Raw genomic sequence first — 14,421 nt, 5'->3', positions numbered from 1 at the left:
TATTTATTTACTTGCAAAGTTTTATATAGCGCTGGCTAGACCCGGAGGTATCAGATTATTTTACATGAGGATCAGTGAGTTACAGGTTCCATAATTACATAGACAAGTATAGACATAGGAGAAAAGAAGAACCATGAGATTACACAATAATGTGAGAATATTAGCGTGTACACACTTCTTATGGGGAGTGAAGAGGTAAAGGGTGAGTGGTAAATGGGGGTAGGGAATGCAGGTAGGAAAACACAACGGGGAGGCGAGGAAAATGAAGTCCGATGTCCAGCTGTGTAGGTGCCGGCCGAGCGGTGAACCAGAGCCAAACTCCTCTATAGCTGCATATGACAGCTCGACCAGGCATCGGCCATGTTGCTCAATCTCCATGGTAAGTACAATATTCGTGCTTTCCACCCAGGGGAGCCTCGTTATTGCGCCATCTGCCACACCAGTCCTTTTGTAACTGGGGAACCCTGAGCGTAATTCAAACATCAAGCGGTGTTTGCTCCGTGACGTTTGTCCAGCTGGTTCCTCAGACCATGCTGCAGCGCGTTCCATACCTCCCTCACTAGTTCCTGTATTCCAGTGAGATCAAACAGTGAGGTGGGGAGATGTTTGGCAGGCTGACTCTCTTTCAAGGCAGGCTGTTTCTGGCAGAATGCTGTTTCTGGCAGAATGTGGTAGGATCTGAATCTCAATGACCTGAGCCTCTCCAATCTGTTAAAGCTGTGCACACTTCATTAAGGCTAGGCATGCAGCAACATCAGGAATTGCAGGGGCTGGGCCTTTCATCAGCAGGCAATATTAGATCACTGTTCTCGGGGCTCTGTCCCAGGCAGCCATAATCTTAGAGTCAGGCGGTCCCGATCTCCAGTATTCACGGCTCACCTGCTCTCAAGACCATCAGTTTAATCATCCAGTGAGTTTCTTCTGCTCTTCCCCTTTAACATAGGCTTACCGGTATTGCAGCTGTTCCTCCTGAATTGGACTCAGGTTGCTCCGTTCAGTTCCATGTGGGCTTCAGGAATCGGAGCCGAGCACCACCCTCAAACTTTTTCGATCTCTGCCGAGGGCATCTTCTCCTCTGATTCCAGTGCTGTGGCCTCACATCCTGCTGCCTCCCAGAACTGCTGCTGGGCTTGGGCTCACGTTCATTAAACAGCAAGCGCCGCACAGGAGCACTCAGCCATCTTGTGCTCAGAAAGCGCATATCAGACCCGGAAAATTGAAGGCTGATGGGGGCACAGGTCATCGGAGCCCCTTACCGCCAATATCGGACATTAGGGGACCCAGGGTCTGCCAAACTGGGTTACCAGTTTGGCAGAGGCTGAGCGTAGGGCACTGCTTGGTGTATACCATGCAAAGCCCTTACTCAGAAAAAATGGTCTTTGCTCGTGCAGTGCTTTATACACAATACACAGCACTATAAAATTGACCCTCTGTCTGGCAAGGAGCCAGTGTAGTTGCCTGACAACCTTAGAGCAGCCATGGTTGGTAGTGGGAGTACCTGCCGGGCGGTGACGTGGGGAGGGGGAGAGGCAGGGTGGGGGTTAGTAATCTACGGATTACCGGGCTTTACAGGTAAGTAAACATAAATAAATAAAAAGAAATGTTGTTGTGCGCACTGCATCGCATTTGGGGATGCAGTGCACGCAACAAAATTTGTTTTATTTATTTATATGTTGGCTGAAGACGGCTGATAGCCAGAAACCGGTCCTAGGATGCTTGATTCCGGTCCAGGAAAGACATGGCATTGCAGTTCAGGCTGGACTGTTCCCATGAGGCACAGGGTCAAGGCTGATTTGCATATGGCCATGTCTGCACTGGGGGGTGTGGAGTGCAAAAAAACGATGGATTTAGGCCCATATCTCTGTACTGGGGTGAATGTATGACATTGTTCTGCATTCTGTCCATCAATTGTTGTGTTTGCATTTGTCACCCCGAGTGGGATGGGTATGGTCAGACGTGAGTCCCATGCTCTCCACACCACTGGAGTCAAGCTATCCTGGCTGAAGACGGCTGATAGCCAGAAACCGGTCCTAGGATGCTTGATTCCGGCCCAGGAAAGACATGGCATGGCAGTTCGGGCTGGACTGTTCCCATGAGGCACAGGGTCAATGCTGATTTGCAAATGAACTGGGGTGGTATGGAGTGCAAATAACGATGGATTTAGGCCCAGATCTCTGTACTGGGGTGAATGTATGACATTGTCATCCAACTTCCCACAGCTGTCATACAGTAATGAAACCATGAAGCAGTTCCCAACCACTTTCTAGGTATCAATGACACCACAATTTGGGTATCGTCCGCTTAGGACGTCGGATTAAAGCCAAAGGATTCAATTAGGGGAGCCAGCGATGAAACATAGATGTTAAAAAGTGTCGGGCTCATGGATTACCCTTGAGGGACTCCACACAGCAGTGAAAATGATTTGGCCGAAAATTCGCCCAGAGAGACCATTTGAGTTCTATTAAGTAGGAAGGATTCCAATAGTTTCAAGGCAGTGCCCTGGACTCCCAATCTCTTGCAGCCGGTCCATCAACAAAAAGTGATGGACCGTATCAAAGACCGCTGAGAGGTCCAACATAATCAGTGCAGCTTTACCTTCCTAATCAAGAGTCATCCTAATCTCTTTTGTGGACTTCAGAAGACCCAACTTTGTGCTTCTGTTTCTTGTAGAAATAAGCTAAGTTCAACATTCCTTTTCTTTTCGAGATTTTCGCAGGAAGAGGGAGCCTACAGATAGGTCTAAATTTGTTAGAATCTTTAGGGTCCAAATCCGGTTTCTTGAGCAGGGGCAGTATAGAAGCACTCTTTCAAACTTTGGAAAAGTACCCTTCGGAAAACATGGCATTTATGATGGAGGTCAATGCAAATGTAACTGGTTCAGGAGTTAATTCAGACACAGCTATATGAAAACCAGTCTTGACCCTGTGCCCCATGGGAACAGTCCAGCCCGAACAGCCAAGCCAGGTCTTGCCTGGACTGGTAACAAGTATCCTGGGACCGGTTTTGTGGTAACCCCCCTCTTCAGCCAGGCTATCTTGAATCCAGTGGCAAAGTGAGCAAGGGATCCATGCCTGGGCGTACCCTGCCAATTTAGGGCAAACAAAGCAAACACAAGAAGATGATGGACAGAACCCTGAAACTTTTCAGACACTCACCCCCAGTCACAGATCGGGGCTAAATCCATCATCGTTCTTTAGCTCACTTGCCACCTTAGTTCAGACCTAGCTATATGCAAATTAGTCTTGACCCTGTGCCCAATGAGAACAGTCCAGCCCGAATTGCAAAGCTAGATCTTCCCCAAACTGGAAACAAGCTTCCTGGGCCCGGTTTTGTGGTAACACCCCTCTTCAGCCAGGCTAGCTTGAATCCAGTGGCAAAGTGAGCAAGGGACCCACGCCTGGGCATACCCTGCCAACTTAGGGCGAACAAAGAAAACACAAGGAGATGATGAACAGAGAGCTGAAACTTTTTAGGCACTCACCCCCAGTCACAGATCTGGGTTAAATCCATTATCTGTCTTTAGCTCACTTCGCCACCTCAGTTCAGACCCAGCTATATGCAAATCAGTCTTGACCCGTTACCCCATGAGAACATTCCCACCTGAACTGCCAAGCTAGGTCTTCCCTAAACCGGAAACAAGCATCCTGGGACCGGTTTTGGGGTAACACCCCTCTTCAGCTAGGCTTGCTTGGATCCAGTGGCAAAGTGAGCAAGGGACCCACGCCTGGGCATGCCCAGCCCACTTAGGGGGAACAAAGCAAACAAAAAAAGATGATGGACAGACCATTGAAACTTTTCAGACACTCACCCCAAGTCACAGATCTGGGCTAAATCCATCATCGTTCTTTAGCTCACTCCCCACCTCAGTTCAGACCCAGCTATATGCAAATTAGTCTTGACCCTGTGCCCTATGGGAACAGCCCAGCCCAAACTGCCAAGCCAGGTCTTCCCTGAACCGGAAACAAGCATCCTGGGACCGGTTTCGGTGTAACACCCCTCTTCAGCCAGGCCAGGTTGAATCCAGTGGCACACTGAGCATGGGACTATCCACCAGTTGGTCCAGACCAAGCGAGGACATAGTCAAAGGAGGACTGCAGTGTCATTAGCATAGTGAGCATCAAGATGAAAATTAAAAGCGCCAAGGATTGTATGGTCACTTAGCAAGGAGACTGATAATCTCCTGGGCAAAGGTAGAACCTGGGTAATAAATAACTGTGCCTTTAAAGGTCTGGGTATTAGACAATTCTACACCAAAAGAGACCGCTTCACATAGTCACATAGTAGGGATGATAGAGGAGAGTATCGGACTGTAAACTTCACTCGATCTTGCGTTGTGAAGTACCCATGGCACAGTGGTATTAGGCTGGTGAGAGACTGCTGAAGAAAAAGAAATAGTTAGCAGAGAAGTTGTGCCGGTGTCATATCTCAGGCCCAAGTTCAGAGGGAGACACCCTACAGGCAGAGCAAGTAGAAAGAGAAGACGCTGAGAAGTAGGTTGGTTGCAGCAGTGCAACCTAGAGAATCACCTGGATGGTTAAAGGCCAGCAGTGTGTCCTGTATGTATGTTATCCTGAGGGGGCTTCTGGGCCAAAACTAGCAGGAGTGCTGGTGCTGTGTGAGGTCTGTGCATGGATGTGGCACAGACGGGCTTACCTTTGGTGAGCCCTCAGCACGCCTGTGGCGCAGAAGAGCTATGCATACAAGTAAATAGCCCACCATGAGCAGGGGGCAAGGCCAGATGCATGGCCTGCTTGCGTTGTAATGCGGCGAGTCTAAGATGATTAAAAACAGGTGGGCGAAATAAGGAAGGACTCCGAACCAGGATCCAGCAACCCCGACTCTTTGCCCATGCTTCCTTGGGAGCAGAGGTTTAATGGTAAACAAAGGTTAAACTAAAGCAAAAGTGAGTAAGAAAACCATAAAATGAGTAAAATAAGGGTAGCAACCCTTTTCAATATGCCCCCCATACTTGACGCAAGGAGCCAGGCACCTCCCAAAGAGTGGCAGCATAGCCCGCCTGCAATGTAATCAAATGGTAGTGAAGGATTCCAAATCTGCAGCACCCAGCTGCACAGATGCGCTATGCATCAAAGTAAATAACCTGCCATGAGCAGGGGCGGGGCCAGAGGCGTGGCTTGCTTGCATTGTAATGCAGAGTCTAAGATGATTAAAAACAGATGGGTGAAATAAGGAAGGAGTCCGAACCAGGGTCCAGCAACCCTCGACTCCTGTCCCAGGCCCCCCTGGCTGCAGAAATTTACTGGTAAAGAAAGATTAAACTAAAGCAAAATTGAGTAATACAGTCATAAAATGAGTAAAATAAGGATAGCAACCCTGTCCAAAATGGCCCCCATAGTTGAGGCAGGGGGACAGGTGGGGGTTAGAACAAGGAACAGCAGTATCTCGCCTATAGGTAATTTATTTTGCTTCTTTGGTTTGTTCTTTACCCTCTCATGATGCAATTTTTACTTCCCAAGTGATTGTACTCAACACCTTTTGTGTCATCTCAGGGAACAGAATGTCTTAAACACATAGGGGCTTATTTACAAGCCTCTTGTGTCACTTTTGCATCATTTTTAACATGGGAAAAGTGACATACAGGTGGCGTAAAGGGCTTGTAAATCTGCCCCATAGTCTCAATTCACACCGCATGGAGTACAGCCACCCTTACCAGGGGGGTAAGTGAGGAATCCCAGACATGGCAGACATTACAAATAGTTTTCAAGAGGGCCAGCAGATATCAGTTCCAAGATCACATGTAGAATCTGTCTGTTCCTCTGCATACCATGTCAGCTCCCATAAAACATGATTATCCTCGTACCCTCTGACCAGAATATGTTTCCTCATTGTTAATTTCTCTCAGAGAATGGCAATCCAGACAACCCTACCTTCATCAACACATTCTCTTTTCCTCAATTATTTGTATCCATATCATAACTGGAGTTATGTTCTCCTTCCATTGAAACGCGAATTAGCCTGGCTGATGGTTTGAAAAACCTGCCTGACCATGTAGAACGCCTGTGGCACTGTTTATAGAATGGAATTCATTATGTGCAGAGCATGGTTGAATCTGTTCAGGCCATATACGGGGAGGTGAACACTACACCTGAGAGGTCTCTGACAGGTTACCTCTCTTACCTGCCTGCTCTATCATCATCATGACCTACCATTGTTAAAAAAAAACTGAATCTTACAAGCAGATTCTTGAGCAGCTGCATGCAGGGCCGACTTTCTAGGTATTTTGCCACCCTAGGCAAGAATTGAAAAAATGCGCCCCCTCCCTTTCACTACCATCACACTCTCCCCCTTTCGTCCAGGCTTTTCAATATAAAAGTAAATATTTAAACAGCATATTTCTGGGGTGAAAATAAATTGAAGCAGAGCTGAATATGGCCTGGGAGCTCGGGACTGGAGCTCTGTACGGACTGAGGCTGCTAGAGACTGAGGCTCCAAGAGGGCTGGGACTGCTAGAGGACCAGAGTTGAAGGTTTCGAGGCTGCTGGTGGATGGGAGATCTGAGGGACCAGAAGCTCTGGGACAGGAGCTAAGAATGCCGAGGGTTCCGGAGAAGGCCCGGGCAGCCAGGGGGTAGGGAGTTATGATAGGACTGGAGCTGCTAGAGTGTGGGACCTTTACCAGCCAGAACAGGAGCTGTACAGACAAAAAGAGTTTCGAGAAGACCAGGACTGCTTGAGGATGGGAACTAAGAGGACTGGGGGGCAGCTAGAGGAAGGGGTCAGTGAGAAGGCTGGTGGTAGCTCCAAGAGACTCCCCCAGGGCACTGGATGATTCAAAGGGCAGGGGGCTGCTAGAGGAAGCGAGCTCCAAGAAGACCAGAGCCACTAGGTGATGGGAGGTCTGAGAACACAGGTTGGGTGTTAAGGAGAGTCTCCAAATGTACCGTGTCTCTGCCTCCCATGGGCTGAGATTTGAACTCTCAGTGCGGCCTAAGCCCTGTTACAGTTTTGAGAGTGCCTGTTCTCCAAGGAACCTGTCCCTGCCTTCAAGGCCCTACTACCGAGATGATGGACAGAATGCAGAATACATTAAAACATTCAACCCAGTTAAGAGATCTGGGTTAGATTTGATGTTCCTTTGCTCACCGTGCGACCCCAGTTTAGACCCACCCGTTTGCAAATCTGTCTTGCCCCTGTTGGAACAGTCCAGGCCGAACTGCCAGGCCAGGTCCTCCCTGGACCAGAAACGTGAACCCTGGGACCAGTTTTGGGGTTTCACCCCTTGTCAGCCAGGCCAGCTTGAATCCTGATCTGTGACTGGGGGTGAATTTTGCATTGTCCGGAATTCCATCCATCATCTGTTCTTTTTTCAATTGTCACCCTAAGTGGGAAGGGTATGCCCAGACGTGGGCCGCATGCTCGCTACGCCACCAAATTCAAGTTAGCCTGGCTAATGATGGGTGATACCCTGAAACAGGTCCTAGGAAGCTTGTTTCTGGTCCAGGGAGGACCTGGTCGGAGAGTTTGGGCTGGACTGTTCACATGATGCACAGGGTCAAAACTGATTTGCATGTGGCTGTGTCTAAAGTGGAATGGCGTGGCATGCAAAAAAAACATAGATTTTACCCAGATCTGTGACTGACTGGGGTAATGTTTGATTGGCTCAGCATTCCATCCAACTTCTGTTCTTTTTGCAGTCGTCAGCTTAGGTGGCAAAGAGCGTGTGTACCTACAACATCCAAAGCCACATTCCGCTTGCGTGCTTTAACACGCCCATCTCCCTCCCTCCTCCTCTGCCCACCGACTGGGCCCAGATCACACAGAGCACACTCCACGTGACGGGCGCTGTGCTTTTTGACAACTCTAGCCTATCTGAAACAACAACAGTAGGAAGAAAAACCTGTCTCTGTCTAAAACATACACGAGGCTCCTACATAAAAGGTTACAGTTAAAGTTCACTGACTCAAAAGGATTGGTGGTATTTTACAAATGATAAAGAATGTAATTATTATATTACAGAACTTCATGTATTAATGTGGGAGGTAACTCAGGTTTTAATGTAGCAGGAGACCTGTACTGAACTGGAATTCTGTTACTAAAGAGAGTTAAAGAACAAAGGGCACAATATTCCTTCTGTAAGAATGTGCAAAGGTTTCCTCGGTGACCAAAGTAAGCATTTCTGCTTCGTAATGTGACAAAGGTAAACATTCTTGTTGTTGTTAAAACATGTCACTTTAAGCAAGTTTTTGGTATCTGATTACTAAGGATGTGTGTATGGGGGCTGGGAGTTATGCTACGGGCACTGTGGGTGTCTTTGTGATTGGAAAAGGTGGGCAGTAGGAAAACTAAAAGAAACAGGTAAATAAGTAAGGGGCGAACTGATGGGGTAACAGTCAGGGGGCACTCAGGAAAGGTATGGGGTAGAAATGAAGCCCAGAGCACAGGCCAAGGAGGCAGGACATGGGGACAGATGGCCGTAGTGGGATGTGGTGAGGGGACGGGAGGTGTGCGTGCACACCCCTTCTGTAGCATACGTTCATGGCAAATGCAACTAGAGGGCGACAAATGTTATTCGATGAGAGATAGGATCAGACTTTTAAAATCCGACCACTAACTTTGGAGAAAATAGGTAGGCGACAATAAAATCCAAAATGCAAATCCGTGTTCAGTTCTGCTTGTCAACACAGCTGTCTCTACAACCATTGATAGTCATTCTTTAAAATACCCATACAGAAAGCTTCAGTCAGAGAAGTCTTTCTCTCAACTCATGCAATTGGCTGTATCTTTTCAACTCCTATGTCATGTTTGCTTGGCAATGCATAAGGGACTATTTCACATCTCTGAATCATGGCACATTATTTTTTTTTCTCCTAAATGCATTGTATATCGAAATCAATCGTTTTTTCTATGTATTGCACTACTATAGGCATTTTAAAAATACATTAGTCAGGTTTCAAAATGAAAGGCACACCCATTGGCTTTGCCAATGCTTGCTTTATTAAGTAGGGAGGGGACTATCTGTGTTTGAAGGTAAGGCTTTGTCGGAGTGGATGATAGAGTGAAACTCTGCATTGCTGCTATGTAGTGTTCACATCTCAGGAGGATCAGAGATTGTAGAGACACAAGGGAGGCTGACAAAGGTTGTGTAAGTCAAAAGGGGAGAACTGAAGACTCCGCAGAAGAGAAGAAAAGATTCTAACGAGGGGGGTAGTAATGGTGAAGGATTTGAACTTTAAAGAGAAGCCAGAATAATCCATTTCTGATTATGTGAGTTAAACTCTGGCTCATTGTGGGGCCTGGGGGCACTGAGAAAATGATGGGACTGAGGGCAGGTTAGGATGAGTGCACGAAGAGGAGCTCAGTCAGTGAAAGTGAGATCTATCTTGCTGGCTCGAGCGTTGCTGTGAGGCTGAGAAGAATAAACCAGCAGACGGAAGTTGTCTGTGGTGCCGGGGTATCTTGTCTTGCGAAGGAGAGATGATTAGATGGCATTAGTGCCCTCAGAGGCGAAGAGAGAGTGGAGTGAAGAGTGAAGCGGTGGAGAGGGAGCGAGGGGGGGGGGGGGGGGGGGGGGATTGGCACAGTTATGAGGTGGTTGCCTAAATTAAGCATCCGTTGCAAATATTATATCAGTATCATGACAATGACAAAGTTTGCCGCTTACTGAGTGCCTGAACTGCATGATAGGAGTGCAGGAAAAGGCAGCTGGCCTCTCGGTCTCTTATTAAATGTCAGCTGGTCCAATACGGCAGATTTGAATACCCCTTTTGCCAATGAACATCACCCCACTCCCCCTGCGCGCAGGCTCCATGCACAGGCCCTTTTAGGCGCCAATATTTTATAGCTGTTGGACAGCAGCGCACACAGGCCAAGGCGCTGTGCCGGCCTTGTACCGGCTGTAAGAGAGACCTGGGCAGAGCCCACCCTTCAGGGAACATCTTGGCCCCTCTGGGCACTGGGGAGACGCATGCGGTGACAGGCTTCTCCGCCCCTCCACTCCCCTGACCCAGGGGCCCCCATTCATGCCCATCTCTTCCTCCAGGTGAGGTGATAAATCACCAAATGTCTCATCGGAGCACGGTGGGGGCGTCTCACCCGTGAACCCCATGACCTGGGGTCTGCTGCTGTGTCTCATTCTGGCACGAACGTCACTGGCCCCCAATTCAGTCCCTCATTTGAGCCATTCAAAGAAGGTGCTGCTTTGTTTTACACTCTCTTGGACAAAGATCACACAAGCAGTCACGGCGGAAGTCAGAAATGTCTCTGTGACCCCAGAGCCTCTGTAGTCTTGGGCCAAACTCATGTTTTTTGCTGCCCTCTGCCTTTTGCCGCCATAGACGGCCGCCTAGTTTTGCCTAATGGTAGAGACGGCCCTGGCTGCATGAATAGTGATGTTTTCAGCACATCACAGTGATATAACTCATTGTTTATCAACAAAGAAGACAACTCGACAGCTCTGATGTTTGTATGGACAAATCTTTCCTGAAAGCTGCAATTTGTAGCTTAAGAAAAGAAGTGGAGAATACAATATGACTCCAAATTAAAGACAGATTACAAAAAAGAATTGGCCACTTACAAAAGTATGATAATCGCAGAAAAAAGCAAATTCTTTGTACATAAAATAAACGAATCCAAGAACTCGAGTAAATAGCTGTTTGCAGTAGTTAAGAAACTTGCCAAAATCGAAAATAATAATCCCGAAAACATATCATCCGATTTCTGCAACACCCTGGGTCATTTTTTTGTAAATAAAGTGTCTTCAGTTTATGAACTATTCAAAAACAATCAGATAGACCATATAACTGAAAGCCACACCAATAATACAAAATTAAATAACCAATCCAGCGGTACACCCTCCTTTCACTGGTCTCTACCTACAGTGGAACAAATTAGTAAAGAAATAATGACAACTAACTCGGGCAGCCCCTTAGACCCTTGTCCACCGAAGGTAATGCAAAAAATTTCAGAACAAATAGGACCAGCACTGCAAAAATTGTTTGAGGTAATCCTGAACACCAGTACATTTCCAAATGACTGGAAAAATATATCGATCAGGCCACTTCTGAAAAAACTTAATCTGGACAGTGAAGTCCCTAGCAATTACAGACCTATAGCTAGGATTCCTTTCGCTGCTAAAATACTGGAGAAACTGTTAAATAAACAGTTCTCACAGTACCTTCTGGAAAACAAGTGGCTGGACTATTCCCAATTCGGCTTCCGCGAGGGGCACGGAACAGAGACAGCCCTCCTTACGGCAACTGAAGAACTCAGAAGAATATTAGATAATGGAGAAAAGGCCGCCTTGGTGCTATTAGATCTCTCGGCGGCCTTCGACACGGTCAGCCATGAGATACTAATAAAACGCATTAAAGAAGCCAGAGCAAGCGATCATGCATGCAATCTCATCGCATCTTACCTAAAGGACAGAAAATTCTCAGTGGAACTAGGAGAAGCAAAATCAGACTCCTTCACGGTACCATGCGGTGTCCCACAGGGCTCTTTATTAAGCCCAACACTTTTTAACTTATATGTGGCCCCCCTTGCCGAAGTAATACGAGAAAATGGCTTTACGCCAATTTCCTACGCAGACGATACACAGATCGTCATATCCATAGGCAAAGACAATAAGGTAACAGCCAAAAAATTCCAAATATGCATGCTAAAAGTCAGTCAGTGGATGCAACAAAATTGCCTCAAACTAAACGGAGAGAAGAGTGAGGTAATGATTCTGGGAGGTAATGCAGACATCTGGTCCCCAGACTGGTGGTCTCCTGAACTGGGAATCAGACCAGAACCCTCGGAGAAGGTTAAAAATTTAGGATTCATGGTCGACACAAAATTAGCATACGAAGCACAAGTAAATAAGCTAGCTTCGTCTTTCTGGCTGATTTTAAAAATGATAAGAAAGATACTTCCGTATCTGCCCCAAGATACTCGTAAAACGGTGGTGACTGCTCTTGCACTGTCGCGACTGGACTACGGAAATGCACTATATGCGGGAGCCAGAGTTAAAATCACGGAAAAAATGCAGCGGCTACAGAATGCTGCAGCCCGACTAATACTGGAAATTCCGAAGTTCCAGCCCATTAGCCATAAACTGGAGTCACTACATTGGCTTCCAGTGGCTAAAAGAGTCAAGTTTAAGTCATTATGCCTGACATACAAGGCATTGCAGGGTAAAGGACCACACTTCCTGAAAATGCACTTAAAACACTACGAACCTTCGAGGCTACTCAGATCTGGACAACAAAATCTGATAGCGATACCCAAGTTTAAACGATCAAACTGGGGAGGAAGAAGTTTCCTAGTTAACGCAGCACGGTCCTGGAATCTACTACCACTGGATATAAAAAACAGCCCAACATTGGAAATATTCAGAAAGAAAATTAAAACATGGCTATTCAGTGTATAAGTTGTGCTAACCATAGACCTGCTCAGGATAATGGACAAATCATAGCGCCAAGACGCCTCCGGGCATTCGTGCGCTTTAGAAATGGATAAATCAAATCAAATCTAATCAAGATTTAAAACTCATCTCGGATGTCACCTTGACTGGCTGAAGAGAGTCAGAAAGGTATCACTAAAGACGAAGAATGCTCAATGCGCGAGACACAGAAAGAGGCTCCTTTAGTTTGATGGCCAATCTTACAGCGAGTAGACCGTATGGGAACATAGGTGTGCAGGTGAAAGAGGTGTGAAGCATAGCCAAGGAAGTACAGAGTGTGGCCAATAGTGTGCAAAGAATGACCAAGCATGGATAAGGGTGTGCAGTTTCAGAGTGATCATAATCAGAATAAATGCAAACTTTTAAAGTGTTTTAAGAGAAAATGTTTAAGTTTGCTTTGGATGTAATGTGGATGCAAAATAAATTCTTATGCTGTTCTGCATACTCTTGTAAACTCTCCATGAGGCAATGGTCCTCACATTTCATATTGTATACAAATCATTTACTAAAGCATAAGTCTTTCTTCCCTTTTCACAGACTGCTGCCCAAGAAGGAACGGCTTTGATGAAGGATGATCTACACGAGCAAGCGTTAGATCACTGCTCCTTGGCGGTCATTGCAAGCAATAATAATCCACGATATCTGCGGATGAGAGCCTCATGTATGTGCCACCTGAAAGAATATGGCAGTGCTCTGAAGGATTTGGACAAAACCATTCAGAGGCATGGTTCTAATGACCTCAAAACTCGAGTAGAAGACTATTGCTCCAAAGGCCATGTGCTTCTGCTCCTCTCGGAAGAGGCTAAGTCTGTGGAGCAGTACCTCCAAGCACTGCAGCTCCAGCAGTCTCTAGCTGTGGCTGACATCTCTCATCGCCCTGGTAGGACGAAGATGGCGCAAATCTTCCATCACGTGGCACAAAGTAATTTTGAACAGCAACTATACGAGGATGCTTGGAAAATCACCAATTATGGCCTGGTCATTGATGAACACAGCAATGAGCTTAAGAAGCTAAAAGTCAAAATTAAGAGGGAAGCTTCTGGGTGTAGTGTCCACTAATGGCGTTTGTTTTCCTTTCAGTTGGTTTGACTGATGCCACAACCTAGCTACCAAAATTATTCTACTGTAACAAATGCTAAAGAAGAATGGACTTCATGACCCTGCAGATAGAGGTTAATAAATGTATTTCAGCAGACAATTAGATGACATTTGACATAAGCACTCATTATGAGTTGCCTGGGGTTACTCTTAGGTGTATACTGCTTAGAGCATCTAGGAGTAATCCGGTATATCCATACGCCAAATTACCTGGTCCTAAAACACTGCCCCAGTTTTAATACTGCAGGGCCAGATCCTCAGGTGAATAGAGGCAGGGTTTGCAATAACAGGGAAATCCCATCCACTGCCTACCCTCTCCAGCAACACAACCTGAGTAAAGCTACAGCCTGCTCTTGCCCTACATGCCCTGAGTAGCCCCTCACCTGCAAATGCAACCCTACTGATGTTTATCACCCACCCTCAGCCGGTGGTAAATATCTGTTGAATAGTCCCACAATCAGTAAAAACATGCAGATTCCAAAGTCAGGTAAATATGGAAAAATGAAAGCATTAGGATTTGCATCAAAATCCTGGGCGGTAACACAGGAACGCCCATGCATCACCCCTTGAAGTCTCCATCAATGCAGAGTATTGCAAAGCAGCCCTTCGTGTTTCTTAAAAATCAACGCAAAAAAACAATTTGCGTTAGTTTGTAAATTCCCCAAAATTGTTCATTGGGTCTGCACTAAAATAGTAACGCAAACCTGACGCTAAACCTTTGTAGATCTGGGCCATAATGGCCTGATTTAAGTGCACAGATACTGGCCAGAATTGGAGAATCTGGGCTCCCGATATCTCTTCACTTAAAACAAGCCAACTTATAATGAGGGCCAAACACTGTTGAAGCCCTACCATTTGCTGAAACGCGAATCGAAAAATACATGTCATTACAGTATTAGACATCGATTAAATGCATTGTTA

At 46.5% G+C, this 14,421-nt stretch overlaps 1 protein-coding gene across 1 annotated transcript in view; it reads left to right on the top strand.

Moving 5' to 3' along the window:
* Positions 1–13,971, top strand: part of TTC34 (tetratricopeptide repeat domain 34) — a 554,282-nt gene extending 540,311 nt beyond the window's left edge. The window contains exon 8 of the mRNA XM_086920058.1: positions 12,940–13,971. Coding sequence (XP_086776184.1) covers positions 12,940–13,461 — 522 coding nt within the window. The 3' untranslated portion in view covers positions 13,462–13,971. The remainder of the gene's footprint in view (positions 1–12,939) is intronic.
* The last annotated feature ends 450 nt before the right edge of the window (positions 13,972–14,421 follow it).

This window comes from Lissotriton vulgaris, chromosome 5, assembly GCF_964263255.1.
Source record: "Lissotriton vulgaris chromosome 5, aLisVul1.2, whole genome shotgun sequence".
In the NCBI taxonomy this organism is placed as follows: domain Eukaryota; kingdom Metazoa; phylum Chordata; class Amphibia; order Caudata; family Salamandridae; genus Lissotriton; species Lissotriton vulgaris.
This window is presented reverse-complemented; position numbering and strand designations above follow the sequence as displayed.